Genomic DNA, 24,062 nt, shown 5'->3' with positions numbered 1-24,062 from the left:
TCCTTAGAAATACAGGCCTTGTACCATACCATTTGTTTTTTGAGATGGTGATTATTACTTTAAATGTTATATTTGTAAGATCACAAATCAGAACCATATACTATTATTTTTTAATTTAGAAAACGTGATCACAGTAGGCACAAACTAACCTTTATGTATATAACATTAAAGCTCTGACCTGTACTACCATGTAACATATAGCTCATTCATTCATTTTTTTGTTTCATTGTAGCAGTTTCACATTAGCCCTGTAATGGCTAATGAATATTACAGTGCAGTTTCTTTGTTGACTCAGAAAAAGGTAACTGGGCCATTCCTTCCTATGTACCTTATGCCCAGTGCCATTTATGAACAGACATTAGCAGTGTATTCGATGGAGTCAGGTTAAAGTGGTTATCAGTAATGTGCTTCTAGTCATGAAGAACTGCAGTGAAGAGAGCTCAGCGTCTGGTATGTCCACCTTCAGTCTGCCTTTTAGTTTTTATCAGTAGATGACCAGCTACAGAAGTGCAAGTAGGTATATAGTTTTGTTTTATAATCAAATGAAATATAGAATAACCTTGATTTTACACACATGGTTGTATCCATGACTAATTGACAATAAACAACAAGCAGTTGTCATAAATGCTGATAATTACAATTTTTTTTCCCCAAATAAGTTTTTCTCCTCTTTTTGTAAGCTGAATTACCATTTTTTGCTGACACAGGAAATTTGTATTACACATTCCGGCTCACACACTTATTTATCAAAGGACAATGGTCCTTTAATAATTGCCAAACAGAGAATTTGTTCAATGTTTTTTAGGACTAGCCAGCATAGCGAGAGTATAAGGAAACATGTAAATTGCTTTTGGCATTATTAATAATCTTTTTGGAAAGCAATTTGGCAATGATGAAAACCTTCTTTAAAATGCTTATATCCCCTTCAGCTTTTGAGGGAATCCATCCTAAGGAGAAAAAAACAACACACATTGTACATGGCAAAAGCCTATACATATAGATATTTGAGGTGAGATTCTTTTAAAATAGTGATCATTGGAAAAGTTCGAAGGTCCAGCTATGGCGTGAATAATTTACTGGCTGAATATTATGATGCTATTAAAATTATTTCAGAAAGTATTATTTATATAAAATGTTCACAGTTACATGTATTTTTAAGGGCAAAATTGGGGCACGAAATTTTATGGCTAGTGTATAGATCTAGCTCTTCAATAACAAAGATCCCCTGTGTCATTTTTTCCCCATCCTGTTTACCTTTTCTAAAATCTGGATCTGTAGGACAGAGTTGGAGTCAAGAAAGCATTTGATGATGAGAACATGAGTATAATTTGCTGGGCTTTTCTGACTTGAAGCTTATATAGGACCTTGGATCAATCAGATTTTTGTTTCAGACTAGGGCAGTATGTTGTGGTCATATTTAAGGTTTGCCTTTTTTACCATTTTGTCTCATCTAGTCATCCTGTACCATAACCATGGTGTTCAGAGTCCATTTTCTTATTCTTGTATTGCCTATTTGCAAGGTAGAGTTGGCAGGCTCTATACGACTAACTCCCCTTTGAGAACACAGTCCCTAACATCCTTACAGAAAGCACTTCCTGAAACAAGCGATCTATAGAAAATGGCTGTTTGGTGATCTCATGCGTGCCACCCCACTCCCTGCCAGCTGCCGTTGCTCATCTCTGTCACTGAATGACGATATACTTCATGTGTTTCAGTCTTATTTCTTTCTGGAGTCTCTCTTCTCCTTAAATCTCAATACCCTAGTCAATGTTTAGAGTACTTGATTACAGAGGTACTATCAGATTTGCTCTTCTTACCCTTGGAAAGAAGGGATGCTATTTTAGATGGTCATGCCGGATTTTAACATCCAACAGATTTAGGTGGTCTCTTTTGCCTCCTATTATATAAATCAAAAGCTGTCCCTGGAAAAAGCCTTTTTCTGCATATATATTTACAGATAAATGGAAATAGCTTCTGGCACAAAACTGGTTCAAGTTTTAGATTTTTCCAAGGAAGACTTAAGTCATATGCTTTTTCTGGAGTCACAGATTTTTTTGATGTGCCAAAATACATTATAGTATAATTGCATTCTAATTTAAAAAATGTTTATTGAGTACTTGTTGACTCAGGTAATGTGCTAGTTTCCCAGAATTAAAGGATTACTAGACTTAAACCCTTTTGTCAGGATCCCAGTCTAGTAGTCACACACAGGCAAACAACCATAGCCACAGAGCTGATAACCAGTGTGGTAAGTGCCACACATACAGAAATTCTAGGATCAGCATAGGAGAGACTGGTTAGCCCTGGTGTAGTGAAAGAGGATTTCACCTCCATTCAGATAGGAGAAAGAGCAAAGGAGGACGTAAGGCTCAGAGGCATGATATATAACACAGCATATTCAAGATGTTAGATGTAATTTGCCACCAGTTGAATTTATTGTGTAATGGGAGTGAGACGGGGAGTGTAGTATTGAGATGAGACTGGAGAGAGAGAAGAGCCAGATTACCAAAACAACTGTGTGCCATAATTAGGCGTTTGACCTTCATTATGAAGGCCAAGGGGATCATTGAAAATTCTCAAGCAAGAAGTGATGTGTTCAGTTTTTTGTTTTACAAGTAATAGTCTAGCTGTAGCTTGGCATATGTACTGAATTGAGGAGGAGGGGAAAGAAATGTATATAGCAAAGGGTAATGGGGACTAAACGCAGATCTGGCAGAAAAGGTAAGGTGATGAGCATCTACAGATGGTAGAGTGGTAGGATTTGGTAAATTGTCAAATGCCAACGACCGAGAGAGAACAGGGAGTTAGGATGACTATGACTTTCAGGTGTAGTGAAGTGAGATCAGAAGTTTCTAAGGAAAAGTAGTTTTAGGGAGGGGAAGAAGAAAATTGATTTTGAACATAGTAATTTTAAACTGCTATGTAATGCCATGGCTAGAAATAAAGAAAATATTCTAGTTGAATTCAACATTTAAGCAGAGCATTTAAGTTTGGAACTTCTCTAGGGTAAACATTAGTGAGAAGTGCCAAAACAATGCTAATGACTACTTCAGGGATGTTTCGTTGCTATTTGAGAGTATTTTAAGTACATCTGCAGTACCTTGAGATGCATGTAAGCACCTGTGATAGTTTTTCTCCTGGTCTGACAGAACAAATTCAGGATATCTGCAACATTCCAGCCAGAAATTGGCACAGTTCCACCTGCAACTCTTAGGCTATTCTTGGACATATTATTACTTTAAACTTAAACTCTATAAGCTAATTAAATAGAGTCTAAATTTAACAATTTTGACTATTTAAATTGCAGCCATGAATAAAATATACAGAAATCATGTACTTCAAATTTATAAGCATTACATAAGTCAAGACACTTTCAAAACCTTGGCAGTAAATATGGCAATAAGATGGCTCAGTGTTTCATGCACTGTGTAACCACTTTCCAGGACCCTGAGTTGAAAACAAAACAGTGATGTAGTCTTTTACTTTCTATCAGGAAACAGGAGCTCACTCTCTCCCTTAGCTTTATCCTTGACCATATTTTAACTGTTCAAGAGGAGTAGTAGAGTCTCTGAATGAATTTGAATCTGTACTTTCTCATTTATTAGTTGTGATTTTCTATTACATTATAAAATAATAAAATTATATGTGTGTACACAGTATCTAGCATATGGTATAGGCCCTCTGTAAATGATGTCTTCTGTCTTGAAGTTTTCTTAAATCTCTTAAGCTGCTTGGCGTTTGGCTGTTTTTACTATGGATGATTTACTGTGAATTTATTCAGGGAGGGGTTATATAATTGAAAACAGGAATCTCCAACCTCACTAAGGATTTTACTGCTATGTCTCTCATTGTTTCTCCCCATCCTCCCTCGTCCTTATTCTGTTTTCTGCCTTGGTGATCTGGAATCTACTCATATTCAGGTAGTTGTGGGCTTCCTGATAGGGACAATTCAAAACGGTGCTTCTCCACTCCCACCCCCGCCCCGCCCCATTGGTATCTCTGTGAGCCTAGATTAAGGTGAAAACTATAAATGCATTTAATTATGATCTCGCCTATGGGCAAAATCAGGGGCTAAAATCAAGGTTTTAGAGGTAACATTTTTCCACTTGCTTTTTCCGCTGTGGGTTAGATGTTGTGAACATAATGAGTTAGGTGTTCCAAAGAGAGAAGGAGGGGGTTACAAGGAAAATCAACTTAGGTGTACTCTGACTATCAAATAACCAAATTTTCCTAGCCACATGCTGTTTGTGAGCCCACAGTATTTTCTGCTAGACTGTTTATAAGTACCACAAGGAGTATAAGAGTGGAAGCCCAAAATCTGAAAAAGACATGTACTAAACACTAAAAAACTAGGCTAGACAGGCTAGCCAACAGAGATACTATGTAGATTAAATCAGTTTAACCAAGGCCCAAAATAAGCCTGTATTTATTTCCTTTGTTTAGTATAAATGTTTATTAATATTCTGTGTTACATGTACAATTTAATTGAATTGTTTAAAATACTTTATAGAAATTACTACTTAATGATAAATGGTGATTACTATTTCAGTAAAGAAAATAACCACCCTTGGTTTATCAGCTTGTTAGAATTTTACCTTTGAATTTTGACTAGATATTAATAAAAAGCAAGGCCAACATAAAGAGATTTTTATTAAGTAAGTGCTTTGGTTTTAAGTATTTCAAGTTAAAAGTAAGTAATTGCTGATGGAGACCTATAAACCAGGTAATCATTTGCTAGCTGTTCATTTCTTAAATATTTCATATAGATGAGTTATTACTAAGTGGCAAAGAATTGGTATTTTTAAAGCACTTAATTCATACATAAAGTGAGATTTAACCATTATGATTTTTTAATATTTGAATTTATTTTTATTATTTTAGTTTTCCTAAGTAGTTTCAAAGAGCTCCAAAATATTGAATTTATCAGATGTTTGACAATTTATATGTGGAAATTTAAATACTTCAGATTTTACCTGAGTGCTAGATTGCTTTAAAGACATTATTGAATTATAACTGCATAGTAGATAACAATTACATGAAGTAAATGAAGATCATTCAGAATGAGTGAATTCCTATTTAAAGCATATTATGTGTACCACTTTTGAGAAATGCTGAATACTTGAACTGGGCTGGGATGAAAGAAAATTTGAAATAAAGTTCCCTTAATTCTAGATGTAAAAATACAGAAATATTAAATGTCCCTTAATCTGTCTTGGCCTGATTTATCTTAAGTGAAGCAATTTAATTACATGATTTCCAAAGACTTGTTTTACCTTTTACATTTGATGTTTTTTGTTAAGAAAAGTTGTATACCATGACATTTTAGAAAATTTGAAGCTATATAATCAAGTATTTACTAGAAATTTTAAAGAGTACATTAAGAGAAAAAGGAAACATGTAAAGGCTGACATGTTTACACACACACACACTCTTGACCTTAGTCTGGGATTTTAAATGGGTAGAATGGGATTTCGAAAGATTGTGGTGATCTTTCTTTGTGTGTCATTTAGCATGTTGCCACTAGGAAAATAAATTCTCATGCCTTTTCTTTTGTTTTTAGGATTTTCTCATTCAGCATTTACCTTTGGTATAGAAAGCCATATCAGTCAGTCCAATATAAATGGTGCCCTCGTCCCACCCGCTGCATTGATTTCTATCATCCAGAAAGGTCTACAGTATGTAGAAGCAGAAGTTAGTATTAATGAGGTAAGGCAGACTTATTTCAAATACTGATTTTTTTCATCTTAAGTATGCTGTTAAGTCAGCTGTCTTGCTTGCTTATTCAGTATTCTGACTTTAGCTTCACAGGGTTAACAAAAGTGCAGACAGTTCATCCCTAATGTAGTAGTCAGGTTGCACTGGCAAGGTGTTGGTGCCTAGTTGTAAGGACCATTATCTGTAGTTTGTTTGCCTTAATCTGTTTGTGTAAGTAAACACTAATAAATAATTTTTATTAACACAAACAGCATTGTGCTGTGGAATGCTAAGATCATAATTATTGGCCTGAAAATTGTAAATTCTCACATTATTTGAATATACCCTAGTTTAAACCAGTTTATAATTGAAGCCAACTCTGGATGGTACTGCCTGTCTAAGAACTACATGTGAGTAGTTTGTTTGACTTAGGGGTCAGCATACTGTGGCCCATTAGCCAAATGCTGCTCTCTGTTTTTGTAAATAAAGTTTGATTGGAACACAGCCACACTCATTTACATATTGTCTATGGCTACTTATGGCAGAGTAGTAGTTGAGACAGAGACCTTATGGCCTGCAGAGCCTGAATTAATATTTACTGTCTACTCTTTTACAGAAAAAGGTTGTAAACCCCTGGTCTAGTTTAAAATGTTGTTTTTGTTTTTGGTTTGGTTTGGTTTTGTTTTGTTTTGTGTGTGATGGAATCTCGCTCTGTTGCCCAGGCTGGAGTGCGGTGGCACGATCTCGGCTCACTGCAACCTCCGCCTCCTGGGTTCAAGCAGTTCTCGCCTCAGCCTCCCTAGCAGCTGGGATTATAGGCACCCACCACCACGCCCAGCTAATTTTTGAATTTTTGTAGAGACAGGGTTTCCCCATGTTGGCCAGGCTGGTCTTGATTCCTGACCTCAGGTAATCTGCCCACCTCTGCCTCCCGAAGTGCTGGAATTACAGGCATGAGCCACCACGCCCAGCCTAGTTTAAAATTTTTATGTATAGTGAGGAGCTTTTCCCATTACTTTTATTTCAGAGATTAACATGTTCCCCTTTTGCAAGTATTTTTTAAACTGAAGTATCTATGATTTCTGTATCAATGATTATTACTAGAATTAGAAATTACATAATATACTCAAATGGATTTGTTTGTTTCCTCAGCTCTTTGAGTGACCATCCACTAACACAAAACTAAATTTTTTCTTAAAACGTGTGTAGATTTGACGTGGCGCTTATTCCACAGTGTATCTGTGTTGGGTTTAGTATCTTTTTAAAATTATTTAAAAGTTAAAATACTTTCTCCTGTTCCTGAAATATTACATTACAATGGACAGTTCAGAAAGACGTGCTGTGTTTTTGTAGCTCACAGTACCCTGCAATAACACTGTAGATTGTTACTGGTACATGTTTACCAGTTTAAGTGAACCAGACTTCACATATGCATGTTCCCAGCTAATTTGTACTGTTTGTATTTCCGACTTGCTCTGTGTTTGTATGTCTTCTTGTGCTTACTTGGAGAACTCTTTATTAGGAACTTCCTAATATCAATAAGTGGAGCTTTGGAAATTTCAGTAACTCCCTAATATTCAAGAGCACTATAGCCCCATGAAGTCTGTTTCTGCTTTAATATTTGAATCAAATCACAAGAAACTTTTTAGTTCAAAGTTTTTAGTTCTTTAAAAGATGTATTTACTATAATGGGGCACCAGGCCTCTGATCATTATATGAACTATTCCATATTGTTTGTTGCTTTGACTAACAGAATTTCCGAATCTAATTAATAAACCTTTTTATCAGCTCGGCCTACATCTTATTATCCCTTTCATTTCAGCTCTATCTGTACAGCTCTATACTGTAATAATAGTATGAACTAAATGAAAAGGAAAATGTAAGCAGTCATTTCCAGTTGCTGCTTGTAGTTTCTTTATTCCCTCCGGACTTCTTATATGAATTCAGAAAGTTCCTAAAAATGTTTTTTTAGGAATGAAGATTTTCATTTCATTTCTGATTTTGTATAAATACAAATAACTTTAAATATTGCCTTTGATTTTTCTTCTCTCACAATTTTCCAAATCCAGGATGGTACCTTGTTTGATGGTCGACCAATAGAGTCTCTGTCCCTGATAGATGCCGTAATGCCTGATGTAGTACAAACAAGACAACAAGCTTATAGAGATAAGCTTGCACAGCAACAGGCAGCAGCTGCTGCAGCTGCCGCAGCTGCAGCCAGCCAACAAGGATCTGCAAAAAATGGAGAAAACACAGCAAATGGGGAGGAGAATGGAGCACATACTATAGCAAGTAAGCTCAGACAAGAATTTTTTTTTTAATTACATGGTTTATTTATTTATTTTTTAAACTTTTAATTTGTGGTACATGTGCAGGTTTGTTATATAGATGAACTCATATCACAGGGGTTTGTTGTACAATTTCATCACCCAGGTACTAAGCCTAGTGCCCAATAGTTATTTTTTCTGATCCTCGTCTTCCTCCCACCCTCCACCCCCCAGGAAGGTCCCAGGAGACAAGAATTTTAAAAAATTTTTTCTCAGAAGAAACATTTTGCTTTAACAGAATGCCCCATCTTCTATGCTGAAATAATTTCATCTGTTACTTGCACCAACTTGTTTCCCTAACTTGTATCACACAGTTCAATTCAGATTTTTATTCCTAAAGCTCCAAAAAGCTAGATTTACTTTTATTTTCTTTTTAAAATATTTAGAAACCCTTTTCCCATTGTTAAATGAATTTTTACATCTACATTTGATTTCTAAATAAAATTTGTAATACTAGTTATGAACAAATAACCATAGAGCTCTGACATTGAGATAAAAGGCAACTCACGTTATATGAATGATATCAGCAACCCCTACTGGCAGAAACTCAGAATAATACTGGTAGACATTATATTTAATTCAAACCATTTTATCGTTTTATCCATGTTTAGGTCTAATCATTTAAAGTCTCCCATCCCACTCCCACCCCCACCCCTCTAAAAAAAAAAGTATGTGGTCAATAAAGATAAGAGTTTATTTTCTGTGTGACTAAGACTGCGTAGTCATGTTCAGCTTAACTTGATATAATTAAAAAATGTTACACTGTGTGCGATAAAGGAAGGTATTTGCTAGTTAAGAAATCACCCATCCACCATGTTGCAATACTGCCTAACTGGAAATGCTTACTTGTGTTTCACGATGCAGATAATCATACTGATATGATGGAAGTGGATGGGGATGTTGAAATCCCTCCTAATAAAGCTGTTGTGCTGCGGGGCCATGAATCTGAAGTTTTCATCTGTGCCTGGAACCCTGTTAGTGATCTCCTAGCATCAGGGTATGTTTCTCAAAGTGATACTAAAATGACTTTTAAAAATATCTTATTGAACATTTTATAAACATATGCATTATTCAGGTTTTCTGTTGTTGCTTAGTTGTGGCCATTTTGTCTCTGTAAATTTTTTATTCCTTCATGAAGTAATTGTAGAATTTTTAATTAAACTTACTATTTCGAGAATGCTTGGGGGTCCCAACGTGTAGAATGGGAAAAATACTGGAAATGAAAATCCGTGATAGTCGTTTTTATTTGCCTTATTAATATTCAGATGTAAATATGTTGCCTTGTTCTGATACGTGAGAATGTCATGAGGATTTAAAACATATTGCATACTTTTATAGGTCTGGAGACTCAACAGCAAGAATATGGAATCTTAGTGAGAACAGCACCAGTGGCTCTACACAGTTAGTACTTAGACATTGTATACGAGAAGGAGGGCAAGATGTTCCAAGCAACAAGGATGTCACATCTCTAGATTGGAATGTGAGTATCACTATATCCATGATGGATATAATTACTAGTATATCTAACCCTCAGAGCCTCAGACTCACGGCAGGGTTTGCCTATTTGTTCCGAATTTGGGGTTTGATTAACTAGTAACAACAAACCGCGAGTCATCCCCTGCCAGCCCTCTCCCCCACTGTGGGACACAGACTTCCCTTAGTCAGACCAAGGTTCAACATTTAGCTCTTCAGTGTATCCCACAGCATATCCTTGGTTAAATTGTTACTTTTTACTCTGTACTTCATTTTCCTTAAATGTCAAGTAGAAGTGTGAAAATGGTACCTAAATATTTGAGATAATAGGCAAAAATTCTTACCATAATAACAAACAACATACTAAATCTATAACAACCGAGTCCTTAGTTAGGGGATAAAAGACTTCTGTGTAGCAAAAAACATGTGCTTGTTTTTCTCTGTATTCTGTGAACTGATAGAACTTTATTACCAATTTCCTTTTAGGGATCATTAGTCTAGACAACGTCTAAATTTTATTCCCACTGTAGGAATCTTATAATTCTCTGATTCTGTGTATGATTCAACATCTTTCAGGACAACTTGACTACTGTGACTTACAAAAAACTTTGACTTCGTTGTTGATAAATTCTCACCATTTTAGTTTTAAATACATCTCTTACCTCGCTCTGCTACCCCATGCCCCTCCCCCAAAACTCTTAGATTATTTCAGCATTGCAAAGAATATCACGATAGTTGTTCTTTGCTCAGCAAATGAATGTTCTTTTCTCTTCTGTTTAACAACCCTTTGTGGGCTTTCTTTTTATTATTATTATTATTATTATTATTATTATTATTATTATACTTTAAGTTTTAGGGTACATGTGCACAATGTGCAGGTTCGTTACATATGTATACATGTGCCATGCTGGTGTGCTGCACCCATTAACTCACCATTTAGCATTAGGTATATCTCCTAATGCTATCCCTCCCCCTCCCCCCACCCCACAACAGTCCCCAGTGTGTGATGTTCCCCTTCCTGTGTCCATGTGTTCTCATTGTTCAATTCCCACCTATGAGTGAGAACATGCGGTGTTTGGTTTTTTGTCCTTGCGATAGTTTACTGAGAACGATGATTTCCAATTTCATCCATGTCCCTACAAAGGACATGAACTCATCGTTTTTTATGGCTGCATAGTATTCCATGGTGTATATGTGCCACATTTTCTTAATCCAGTCTATCATTGTTGGACATTTGGGTTGGTTCCAAGTCTTTGCTATTGTGAATAGTGCCCTTTGTGGGCTTTCTAAAGGATCTTCCAATGCTTTTCCCAGGGAATGAGATCTATCTTTAAAATGATTATCCCCACTAAAGTTCTCAGTTTCTGTGAAATGTTTTTTTCAGAAATCATAGCTAGGTATTTTTAGCATTTTCTTCCAAAATTGCCAGCAGCATATTTACTCTTCCCCTTCATATGACAACTCTAAAAATTCCAAAGGGGTTTAGCACATTGTAGTATTATTTACTTGTACGAACAAGACAGAATTATTTTCTTAATATGGGCCCTTATTATATTTTAGTTCAGATATCTTATAGCTTTCTTATGCTACCTGGTCCACTGGCCATGTTAATTGAATGAAATTTATAGTTTACACTGAAAAGGATGGTTAATGAATATTGGTTTGTTGAGCTTGGTAGTTCTGAACTACATTTTATAGTTTTGAAAAGTGTGGGCTTTTTAAAAATGTGTTATTCACGGTGAACTTGCAAAACATTATCCTCGATTAATGATTCTTTTCCATGGCTAAAGCAAGAGAGCCTGTGAGATTTCTCATCTTTACAGTATTCTTTTCCTAGTTGACCAGTTCACGAACTAAAACATTTAGGGACTGATAGTTTAGAGGAAACTTGACATTATGTAGGATGTGGAAATAAGCTTTTACTGTTGACTTCAACATGGCTCCCCTTCTTCTTCAGATAGAGCCCTAAGGGATGGCCACATCCTAGCAGAACTGAGTCTGCAGTTCCCAGAACCAGCATTTGCTTTTGTTTGTCACTTAGCCATACTGCTAAATGGCTTGAGAGATGTGAAATGGGTGGTCTTGTTTTGAATGCCCTTACCAAAAACCATCAATAATATGTCAAGTAATGCAGGATTTCATTCTCCAGTAATGTTTACTCATTCTAGCAATAGTCTGTTTACTATAATCTATAACTTTTGCGTTTGCATAGAGTAGGTTAGATCTGTCCTTTTATTACAGAATTCATCGAGGCAAGGCGCACAGCAAGGGAATATAAGTTGAGAGAAATTTATATGGACTTTTCCTCCTGGTAAAGTAGGCAGTTGTACTTACTTCATTAACTATAAAGTCAGCCTGTGCTCTTTTCTGGCTCTTTTCCTTGTTGCTCTTTTTATTGGCAAATATTTCATAGTGGGAAGGGATTAATAATAGAAAGGAACATTCAAGTGTTTAAGAGTCTGATCATTTGAAACAATGATATTGTTTGGATCATACACACACACTTCGTTTTAGACAATAAAGGATTTAGAGGAATGGCCACATAAAACCTTCTAATCCTATTTTAAAGTTTTTCTTTTTTACTTCTAATAAATCATTGTAGGATTATGAATTTGATGTTCTTCCCAGTCCACCACCCTACCTTCATTCTTCGTTGTGTGAGTCTGTGAGAATACTTTTGGCATGCATGAGGCGGGGTGATGTAGATCCTGGTCCAGAGCAATCACTGTCAGTTGTTGAACTTTGGATATAAGGCCCCTGTACAACATTAGTGTCACAACAGTGGAAGGGTTTCATAGGCCTTTAGCGGCACTCACAAGTAGGCAAAACTGGCAAGTTTTGAAGCAGAGAATGTCTTCATTCTCTTCTGTACGTGGGATTTTCTGTACCTGGGATTTAAACATGAAATACTTTAATAACAATTAAATACCGTATCTAGATTATATAATTAAAGAAATGTTTTTCTCTGGCAGAGTGAAGGTACACTTCTAGCAACTGGTTCCTATGATGGGTTTGCCAGAATATGGACTAAAGATGGTAAATGAAGCATTTTCCTTTTTACTTTGTTGTTGATCTAAAGTTAGAAAATTTAAAATAATGTTAATGTTTTTCTTTTGAATTTTAGGTAACCTTGCTAGCACCTTAGGGCAGCATAAAGGCCCTATATTCGCATTAAAATGGAATAAGAAAGGAAATTTCATCCTAAGTGCTGGAGTAGACAAGGTAAAAGCTCATTAAGTTCTGTAAAGGCGAATGTATTACAGAGTTTAATTGAAAGCAGTATTTTGTCTTAGCTGCCAATTACATAAACATTCCTACTTGGGAAATTCACATATGAATTTTTATGATAGAAATACTTTTAGGTCTATCAGCTCATTCCTGAATCTACTTACCAAAATGTCCTTATCCTTTTATCTATGTGTGAACACTTTTAATTTTACATGGAATTTGAACCATAAACAATGTCATACATCCTGCACTTTTTGCTTCCCTTCTGCAATTTCTAGTTAGTCTCACCAGTGAATATGGCTCTGGAGTGAATGCGTGGGAGATCTAGAGCCGTTCTGTTAGCCGAACTCCTGGTACTTAATTGAAGCTAATATGAAATGCAGGATCTGTCTAGCCTTCTTTGTCTAACTCGGCTGGTGAATATAGATGAGTTGGAAATAAGACCTTCTTCCTCCTAAATAAAGGTTTAAGATTATCTTAATCCAGGAAAGGACATGCTAATAATTGAGTGTGGTGTCAAACAGGGAAATAGAGAGAAACTGGTTCACTCTTTACAAAATTCAGAGAGCAATAAAAAAAGTGGCAAAAGGGGAAGAAAAGTGAAGTAGGCTGGGAAGGAGAGAGACTGAGTCCTGTTAATAGTCACTGCCACTAGACAATACTTTAGGTTCTTGCTTTAAGTACTGCCAAAATTCAAGCTGCCTTTTTGGGTAAATAGGAGCTTTCAGAATCTTTCAATATTGAGACTGATTACGTTGTTAACCAAGAACTTACTCTTTTACTAAACATCTATACGAATCTTACATTAAATGTACTATCACAATGGAGTTTTTTAAACAAAATCTAGTATAATGCCTGGCGCTTTGTAGACTACCAGTAATTGCTATTTGAAGTAAGTTGACCAATGCAAAATCATCCGGGAAAAGTCAAACTGCTTAATAGTCATTTTCTCCCAAAGTATATAGCCTTGTGGTACTATTTGGGATAAAGTGTTTAAAATTAAATCCACTCTGACATTTCATATTGCTGTAATACAGTTGGGCATACAATTTACACATGTATGTTAAACTTCTTTCCATGAGTTTATTTTTCTTTTCCTTTTAATCTCAGACTACAATTATTTGGGATGCACATACTGGTGAAGCCAAGCAGCAGTTTCCTTTTCATTCAGGTAAATTTCTTATAATTTACGTGAAAGCTGGAGCTTGCTTCTGTTTTTCTAATTAAACTTTTAACAGCATATAATTCATTTTAAATGTTGAAATATCAAGTATCAGTCTTGTTACTAGTCCTTTCGAGAGTTGATGTTCCATGACATTCAGACTCTTAGAGGATCATCAAACGTTTTCTGTGAAATGTACCATAAAGAAAGCATTTGCAGCCGGGTGCAATTAGGGGTGGCATTATTTAATGGAAAGAACGTAGATTTTTGAATCAGAAAATCTAGGTTTGAATGTCAGTTCCACTCCACTTAAGAAGCATTATTAAGACTGAGCAAGTCACTTAACCTTTCTGAGCCTCCTTTTCACTGTCTGTAAATGAGGGATGATAATAATAATACCTATTTGTTATGGGGATAAGGCTAAATGATATACATGAAAATACTGTATAGACTCCTGTAAGTTTAGGTATTGTTGTCATTTTCTCATTTTGGATCCAGGTACCTGAGTATTTGTCTACAGGAAGTAAAAAATAGACTTTCCCAATGTTGTTGGAATGTTGATGGCTTAGATGGATTTCTCTTTTAAGAAATACTCAATCTGGTACTTTTATCTGATTAATCAGACCTCGAAAATAGTGCTCCATCCTGCATGATATACAGCCACACACCCAGACATTCAGCTTGAGTAGCGCCAGCCATATTTTTGTGCCCGCGCTCTGTTTAAGCCTAGAACCTTTGCGCCGCTTTTCAGTGAGTTTCCCAACTGCAGTAACTAAATGATGTTAAACTGGAACAAGATACCCAGTGGTTTTAGTACTACCTGATTTAGCTGTCTCTTTGATTTTGTTGTGCTAGAAAAAATTTCAATTTGGAGACTGACTAAAATAACCCTGGTTATTCTCAAATCTTTGATGACATCCTTTTACAAACAGCGAGCCAGTGGCACAGCATCAACTTTAAAATGGAAATCTGCAGCTTCAGGCATTTTGCTTTTTTTTCATTCTCTGTTTAGTGTGCCTAAACAAGCCAAAATAAGGTGCAAAATGATTTTTCTGTAGTATCTGAATAAGTTTGCAAACATCGTTAAACAATTCAACTTGATTAAAGCTCACTGCTTAATAAGCATTTACACATACATTTTTGTTCACCTGTTGTGCTTCCTTTTCACCTTTGCTTCTAGTTTTCAGAATTCTCTCAGGCTTCTTGGCTGTTAATCATAATAATTTCTCGTACATCCTAGGAGTAATGTAAAGTTGAAGTAAGTATGTTTATGGCACTATTGCTAGGGACCATATGATTAGTACCAACTCTGTGTTGGAGACGGTGCTCTTTCTGTCCCCTTTAGTCCTGACTACAACCTGATGGGGTACATAGTATCAAAGTATTTTTACGAATAAATAAGCTTCAGTTTACCCATTGTATTCTTTCTTACCATACTTTTGTTTTTAAGAACAATTTTATTGAGGTACAGTTGACATAAAATGAACTGTATGTATTTTACTTGAACAATTTGATATATTTTGACATATGTATACACCATTGAAACTATTACCACACTCAGGATAGTGAATACATCTGTTATCTTCAGACGTTTCTTCTTGCCCCTTAGTGATATCTCTCTCCCATCCCCAGGGATTAGATTACATTGTGTGACTGGGATCATACAGTATATACTCTTTTGGTCCGTCTTCATTCTGCATAATTTTTAATTCCTGCAATATACAAAATATATCTTATTCAACTGTTTATGTTATCAGTAAGGCTTCTAATCAACAGCTGGCTATTAGTTGGTAAGATTTTGGGGAGTCAAAAGCTATGTGCAGATTTCCAGCTGCACAGGGGGTTGGCGCTCCTAACCCTCACATTGTTCAAAGATTAACCATATCATATGTTCAAAAAGCTAAGTAGAGACACAGAAGATATGTTATTAAACTTCTAGAGACAAAAACAACATGTGAGATGAGAAATGCACTGGGTAGGATAAACCACAGATTCGATGCTGCGGAAGAAATGATTTATGACCTTGGAGGCAGCATAGAATCTATCCAAAAACGCAGAGAACGTAGACTGGAAAAGAGAGTGTGGGGACAGAGCATCAGTGAGTTGTGATACAACTTTGGGCAGACTAATACCTATGTAGTCAGAATCTTAGGTAAAAAGGTAGAGGAGGGAAGAGGGGCAGAAAATAAGATTATTTAGCCCATTTAAAATTATCACCTCAAGGTAGATGGTGACAAGTTAAAGGTGTGCACTATAAATCCTAAAACCACCACTACAAATAATTACAGGTAAGAACCCACCAAAGGAGAAGAAAATGTAATCATAAAAAATATTCAATTAATCCAAATGGACGTAGAAATACAAAAAGGGGAAAGAACAGAAGAGATAAACAGAAGTACAGTAAATTTAAATGTAACCATATGACAAAGCAAAATAAGTGTAAATGGCCTAAATATTAAAAGGCAGAGATTGTGAGACTGAAGCAACAAGCAGGACTCAACTATATACTGCCTATGTAAAATATACTTCAAATACAAAAATATCAATAGACTGAAAATAAAATGATGTAAAAATAAATACCATGCTATCACTAATCAAGTGTACATTTATACATTTCAAGTGTACAAGTATATATTTCAGCAAGAGACAGCTGAAATGGCTACATTAATATTAGACAAACTAGATTTCAAAGCTCAGAAGATTTACAGGGAAAAAGGAGGTTATTAATACAATGACAAACAGTCAATTCAACAAAACATTTTAAAATGATAATGCATTTAATAACACTGTTTCAAAACATATGAAGCAAAAACTGATGGAACGTCAAAGGAAATAGAAATTATTGTGCTTCCAATTGTTGAAGACTTTAGTATTCTTCTCTCAATAATTGATGGAATGAGAAGACGGGAAGAAGGAAGTAAGGCTATAAACGATTTGAAGATTATCTGATAACTTGACCTAAATGACATTTATAGCATCAATGGAATTAAATTAGAAATCAGTATTAGAAAGATCTCTGGAAGAGCCCAAATACTCAGGAACCCACACTTCTAAATAACTCATGGGCCAAAGAAGAAATCAAAATTAAGTTAGAAAGTTTTATATTTGACTACAGATTTTATAAATTAATAATATACTAAAATCCATTGAATTGTATACTTTAAACAGGTGAATTGGTATGTGAATTATATGTCAATAAAGCCTTTTTATTTTTTTAAAGTCAGTAATAAATGCATCCTCCTTCGCTCATAGGTTCGTTCCTTTTAAAATTATGGAGGCTACATGGGTTAATGAAAGTAAATCAGAAGAGGGGTGGAGCAGACAAAAATGTTAACTTTAGCTCCAAGATTTGAAGAAATTGTGTAACTGGGAAAATTAAGTTGTCATAGCCTCTTATCGTGTGTAAAATGAGGCTGGTATTAGTGAACACACCTCTCTCACTTGTCAGGTACATAAAATTTTTTTATGTTAGAGATTTCTTTCTAAAGAACTTGTACTATCAAGACTCATTTTAAGAGTAAATATAAAATAAGGAGATATGTGTTCTTTATTACATCAATCTATAAGCACTGTATTTTATGAGGCAGGCATATCACAGAAGCATTAATCACACAACCTACGTTGCAACATTTCCTACATCCCAACAATCTTGATTTGGTTATGTAGTTTGGTTTTGTTTGTTTTTCTTTTTATGAACCTAATAGCGTATTTGTTTTAATGCTACTTTTTGTTTATTTTAGCCTCCTCTGTAACATTTTGCAGGCTGCCCTGTATAAAATTAACACCTCTGGAACATCCTGACATATATTTGGCCTTGTGAATAACACTTTAGTGTATCTTTAACTGTCTTCTAATTGGATTTTTCAGGCCTCCCTTCCCCATTTTTTTGCACTTGTTAACAATAGAAAGTTTATTAACCAAAAAAATTAAATTTTTAGAATTGTATTTTAAGTAATAATACTTAATGTCAAAATGAAAGTGCACAGTAGTTGCTGAATTAGGTTCCATGGAGGAAAACGACGTGTAAACCAGACACTCCAAGAAAGGGAATTTAATACAAAGAAATATTTGGAGAGGTGTTGGGAAGAGTGAAAAACTAAGGAATAGGAGGTAACCCAGAGACTAATTGAAGGAGTCTAAGACTCTAGAGGAGAAGGCAGGACCTGATTGTCCAGTGGGGACTGGGATGTAGAGGATAGGCTGCCTGGCAATGCTCGACACCCAGCCTGAAATGATGGCAATCGTGCTTGTCTTCTTACTACTCCTAACTTTGGACTCCTCACTTTGAACTCCTGACAGTGTCTTACATTGTATGAACCCATCTGGAAACCACTAGGCACAGGAACCTGGGACATAACTTACAATAGCCCTCCTGGGTTGCACATCCTAGCAGGGTAGAGTACAGTAAGGAACGAATGAGAGTTGACTGCCAAATGAACAGGACAGTCATCCACATTGCTGTCAGAAATGGTGATACACACAAATAGAGGCAGAGTTCACACATCATGTGGATAAAGTTGGCACATATTTTTGTTTACTAGTTGATTTAGGTTGGGTTTCTCCAAAAGGCAGGCCCTGTGCCAAACATTTGAGTGAAGTGACTTATTGTGGAAAACCTCTTAGGAGAAATAAGTGAAGAAATGTGGGAAGCAGGATGGGGGAGAGGGAAGAAGCCAAGGAAGGAAGTGATTCTGGTGAAGAAAGGCCCAGTCTCAGCCTGGTGCAGAGGGGAGCTTGCACCTCAAAAGTTTTTCTTACATTGAACCAAGGGTGCTAGGTCTTTAGATCTCCCCTCCCTCCCTCCTTCCCAAAAACATACACACCACCAGCTTGGATACACGTCATCTAGGGAGGACGCAGCAGCAGAGCAAGGCAGTTCTGTGAAGTTTGTCCCTGGCAGCCCTTAGCAGTGAAGCACTCAGCTGGGAATTGGACACAGCACAGGCAAAAAGGCTTATGGGCAGGAAGACCAAACACCAGCTAAAGCAGTGCTGCTTCATGACTAGAGTAAAAATGCAGCCTGCAACTTACTCAGCCTGACAACTCTGAGGTGTGATTTTTGACTATGTTTACTTTGTTGGGAATTCTCATAATTTGAAATTTTGTATAAAAAGTGAATTTATGTTAATAATTTTATATGGCACTTTGTTAAAAGGTTGATTGAGGGAGGATTAAATAAATATAGTTATTCGAAATTTCATATACCCTTCATAGTAAGTTCCCATTAAATATTTTCTTTCCAATCTATTTCCTTTATGAGCTTACTCTATCCAAGTGGTGTCCTGATACCTAGTTTTTCATTGTAGAAATATACCCAAAACTAATTATTTTAATGTCTGGTCATATTACTACAATTAGCTTCTTTGTTCTTTAGTACTTAGTACTTTTAGATTTGGGGCTTACCTGATTTGTCTTTAGCCAGGCAATGAAATCAATTTCACTCTTTCTTGTTGTCCTTTATCTTTTAAAAAAAAACTCAGTATAGTTCTGATTAAAATTTCCTTTCTGAGTCCTAAATGCTTTAAATCTTCTTTTCCCATTCTTTTTACTTCTCCTATCCATAGTTACAAGTTCTTACACATGACATACCTCTTGGCTTCTGAGTTTAACTGCTTAAGCACCTGTTTATGTTTCATTTTTAACGTAGCCAGTTACTATTATACTTGGATATACACAATGAGGGAGTTTGTGGCTTTGTTTTCCCTTTCCACAGACATCGCTAATCTCCTTTATTAAATGCTTTGTATTTCTACCAATTAGTATACATAGCTAAACTTTTTGTTTTTGTTTTTTGAGACATAGTAGTCTTACTCTGTTGCCCAGGCTGGAGTGCAGTGGTGCAATCACGGCTCACTGCAGCCTCGGCCTCCCCAGCTCAAGCAGTCCTCCTGCCTCAGCCTTCCAAGTAGCTGGGACTATAGGGATGGACCACTACACTTGGCTAATTTTTTATTTTTTAGAAATGAGGTCCCACTGTCTTGCCCAGGCTGGTCTCAAACACCTGGGCTCAAGCAGGTCTCCTGCCTTCACTACCAAAGTGCTGAGTCACACCTGGCCACACAGCTCAACTTTAACCCACCTGTTTTTCTCCTTTAAGTTTTTTCTTTAAATTAGGATTGACAAACTTTCACTAAAGGACTTTTGAAAGTATTTTAGACATTGTAGGCCATAAGATCTCAGATGCCACTAGTCAGCTCTGCCCTTGTAGTGAAAAAGCAGCCATAGGTAATATACAACTTAAAGCATTTGTCTGGGTTTCAATAAAACTCTTATTTATGGACACTGAACTTTAAATCTCATTTCACATTTGTATGTCTTCCTTTGATCCCCTCCTCCCCCATTGCGCTATAAAAGCCATTCTTGGCTCATGTGCCATAGTTTGTCAACCCCTGCTTTAAATGCAGTGTCTTTGATATGCTTCTGTTGCTTAACCCAGTTACTCACTATTATTACCGTAATCTGTGTTGCTAATTACGGAGATCTTTTGCACCTTGCAGCAGGGGAAAAGGGTGTTCAATAATTTCAGAGCTAAACTCAAAGTATTAAATGTCAGCCTGCTTTGGGGCTTCAGAGATTTTTAAATTCATTGGTTTTAAGGGGCGTTTGATTTTAAGAGGTGTTTGACAAAAGTTGCTTAGAAGAAAATTATTTGCAAATCATATGCCGTATTCCATTTGTTAGTTGAGTAGGTGATAATGGGAATGATACTTATTCAGCATAACATTTGTCTAACTCTTGTAATTTACAAAATACTGAAACACACATTACCTCACCTGGTCTTCACCATGTGTACTAAGGATAAAGATAGTACAAGTTTAGTATCCCTTATCTAAGTGTTCACCATGTGTACTAAGGATAAAGATAGTACAAGTTTAGTATCCCTTATCTAAGTGTTCACCATGTGTACTAAGGATAAAGATAGTAGAAGTTTAGTGTCCCTTATCTAAGTGTTCACCATGTGTGCTAAGGATAAAGATAGTACAAGTTTAGTATCCCTTATCTAAGTGTTCACCATGTGTACTAAGGATAAAGATAGTACAAGTTTAGTATCCCTTATCTAAGTGTTCACCATGTGTGCTAAGGATAAAGATAGTACAAGTTTAGTATCCCTTATCTAAGTGTTCACCATGTGTGCTAAGGATAAAGATAGTACAAGTTTAGTGTCCCTTATCTAAGTGTTCACCATGTGTACTAAGGATAAAGATAGTACAAGTTTAGTGTCCCTTATCTAAGTGTTCACCATGTGTACTAAGGATAAAGATAGTACAAGTTTAGTATCCCTTATCTAAGTGTTCACCATGTGTACTAAGGATAAAGATAGTACAAGTTTAGTATCCCTTATCTAAGTGTTCACCATGTGTACTAAGGATAAAGATAGTACAAGTTTAGTGTCCCTTATCTAAGTGTTCACCATGTGTACTAAGGATAAAGATAGTACAAGTTTAGTGTCCCTTATCTAAGTGTTCACCATGTGTACTAAGGATAAAGATAGTACAAGTTTAGTGTCCCTTATCTAAGTCTTCACCATGTGTACTAAGGATAAAGATAGTACAAGTTTAGTATCCCTTATCTAAGTCTTCACCATGTGTACTAAGGATAAAGATAGTACAAGTTTAGTATCCCTTATCTAAGTGTTCACCATGTGTACTAAGGATAAAGATAGTACAAGTTTAGTGTCCCTTATCTAAGTGTTCACCATGTGTACTAAGGATAAAGATAGTACAAGTTTAGTGTCCCTTATCTAAGTGTTCACCGTGTGTACTAAGGATAAAGATAGTACAAGTTTAGTGTCCCTTATCTAAGTGTTCACCGTGTGTACTAAGGATAAAGATAGTACAAGTTTAGTGTCCCTTATCTAAGTGTTCACCGTGTGTACTAAGGATAAAGATAGTACAAGTTTAGTGTCCCTTATCTGAGTGTTCGCCGTGTGTACTAAGGATAAAGATAGTACAAGTTTAGTGTCCCTTATCTGAGTGTTCGCCGTGTGCACTAAGGATAAAGATAGTACAAGTTTAGTGTCCCTTATCTGAGTGTTCACCGTGTGTACTAAGGATAAAGATAGTACAAGTTTAGTGTCCCTTATCTGAGTGTTCACCGTGTACACTAAGGATAAAGATAGTACAAGTTTAGTGTCCCTTATCTGAGTGTTCACCGTGTGCACTAAGGATAAAGATAGTACAAGTTTAGTGTCCCTTATCTGAGTGTTCACCGTGTGTACTAAGGATAAAGATAGTACAAGTTTAGTGTCCCTTATCTGAGTGTTCACCGTGTGTACTAAGGATAAAGATAGTACAAGTTTAGTGTCCCTTATCTGAGTGTTCACCGTGTGCACTAAGGATAAAGATAGTACAAGTTTAGTGTCCCTTATCTGAGTGTTCACCGTGTGCACTAAGGATAAAGATAGTACAAGTTTAGTGTCCCTTATCTGAGTGTTCACCGTGTGCACTAAGGATAAAGATAGTACAAGTTTAGTATCCCTTATCTGAGTGTTCACCGTGTGCACTAAGGATAAAGATAGTACAAGTTTAGTGTCCCTTATCTGAGTGTTCACCGTGTGCACTAAGGATAAAGATAGTACAAGTTTAGTGTCCCTTATCTAAGTCTTCACCATGTGTACTAAGGATAAAGATAGTACAAGTTTAGTTTCCCTTATCTAAGTGTTTGGGACCAGGATTGGGTTGCATTTTTTTTTTTTTTTCTGATTTTGGAATATTTGCATATACATAAGGCAATATCATGGGGATGGGACCCAAGTCTGAACATGAAATTAATTTATGTTTTACATATACCTTATAATATAGCCGAATGGTATCATTATACTGTATTTTTACTAGTTTTGTGCATGAAATGAAGTTTCTATTAAGCATTTAATGTGTGGAATTTTCCAGTTGTGGCATCATACCAGCATTCAAAAAGTTGCAGATTTTGGATCATTGTGGATTTTGGATTTTCAGATTGGGGTGCTCAACTTGTGTGTTATCCTCACTCTTGTGTGTGAGAGTAACACTTGTGTATTACCCTCATCTAAAGAGGATACATCATAGAGGTTAAGTGACTTGCTTGTGTCCACTAATTATGTAGTGACAGAACCAAGGCTTCTTGTCCATTGAACACTCACAGATTTTAGAAATGAAAAGCATGATATCACCACATTTAATTTTATCATTTTATAAAAGAAAACCCAAGACCCACAGAGCCAGCTCTCAGGGACCTTCATCTCCCAGTTACTAGGTCAGTGTACTTTCTCTTAGGGTCTGCCTCACCTAGAAATAACTAACTGAAATTTGTTAATATTGTTGTATATGGATACTTTTACTTTAATTTTTTCTTAATACCTTAAAAAGTATAAAGTAAAATGTTTAAGTGCCTGTTAGTGTATTTTATTAGTCAACAATGGTTCAAAGCTAAAACTCTTGGATTTTAGTACATGTGGAATAAATGCAAACCTAACCTTTGTTCCTTTGCAGCACCAGCATTGGATGTTGATTGGCAGAGCAACAACACCTTTGCTTCTTGTAGTACAGATATGTGCATTCATGTCTGTAAATTAGGACAAGACAGACCTATTAAAACATTCCAAGGACATACGGTAAGAAACCTTTTTTCCACATTAAAGTGGTCACGATTAACAAGTAATGTTTCAGAATAGTTTTAAAGTTTGTATGTTTAATATTCAAATAGCTACCCAGTCTATACAATGAAAATGTGAATATTTACTATTATTTTTAGAATGAAGTAAATGCTATCAAATGGGACCCAACTGGCAATCTCCTGGCCTCCTGTTCTGACGACATGACTTTAAAGGTAATTTGCTTAGTAGGGAGAAATGGGATGGGGGTGTCAGACAGTATGGTTGCTCTGGCCGTTTTAAGACCATTTAGAATGTCTGTCTTACATGGAGTGTTTATGCCTGGATGAAAACTCCAACATTTTAAATGGCTAACCATTGTTTTTTAAATTTTATAGTTTCTTTTCTGAAATACATAAAACTATTTGAATGTAGCAAATTATATTAAAACGATGGCTTATGATACAATGAGACATAAGATACCCTATTAGTTAGGGCTCTCCAGAGAAACAGAACCAATAAGAAGATAGATGGATGGATGGATGAGAGATTTACTGTGAGAAATTGACTCACATGATTATAGAGGCTGAGAAGTCCTACAGTCTGCTGT

The 24,062-nt window shown here is 36.0% G+C and overlaps 1 protein-coding gene across 9 annotated transcripts in view; it reads left to right on the top strand.

The window, feature by feature from the left end:
• The window catches only part of TBL1XR1 (TBL1X/Y related 1), a 178,355-nt gene that overhangs the window by 137,278 nt on the left and 17,015 nt on the right, over nt 1-24,062 (top strand). For all 9 annotated transcript variants that reach the window (XM_054479701.2, XM_054479694.2, XM_054479698.2 and 6 more), the window contains 9 exons: nt 5,561-5,706; nt 7,764-7,986; nt 8,886-9,018; nt 9,360-9,501; nt 12,467-12,530; nt 12,619-12,716; nt 13,833-13,893; nt 23,352-23,473; nt 23,614-23,688. In XM_054479701.2, the coding sequence (XP_054335676.1) occupies nt 7,821-7,986; nt 8,886-9,018; nt 9,360-9,501; nt 12,467-12,530; nt 12,619-12,716; nt 13,833-13,893; nt 23,352-23,473; nt 23,614-23,688 (861 nt within the window). In that variant the 5' untranslated portion in view covers nt 5,561-5,706; nt 7,764-7,820. The remainder of the gene's footprint in view (nt 1-5,560; nt 5,707-7,763; nt 7,987-8,885; nt 9,019-9,359; nt 9,502-12,466; nt 12,531-12,618; nt 12,717-13,832; nt 13,894-23,351; nt 23,474-23,613; nt 23,689-24,062) is intronic.

This window comes from Pongo pygmaeus, chromosome 2, assembly GCF_028885625.2.
Source record: "Pongo pygmaeus isolate AG05252 chromosome 2, NHGRI_mPonPyg2-v2.0_pri, whole genome shotgun sequence".
Classification (NCBI taxonomy): Eukaryota; Metazoa; Chordata; class Mammalia; order Primates; family Hominidae; genus Pongo; species Pongo pygmaeus.
This window is presented reverse-complemented; position numbering and strand designations above follow the sequence as displayed.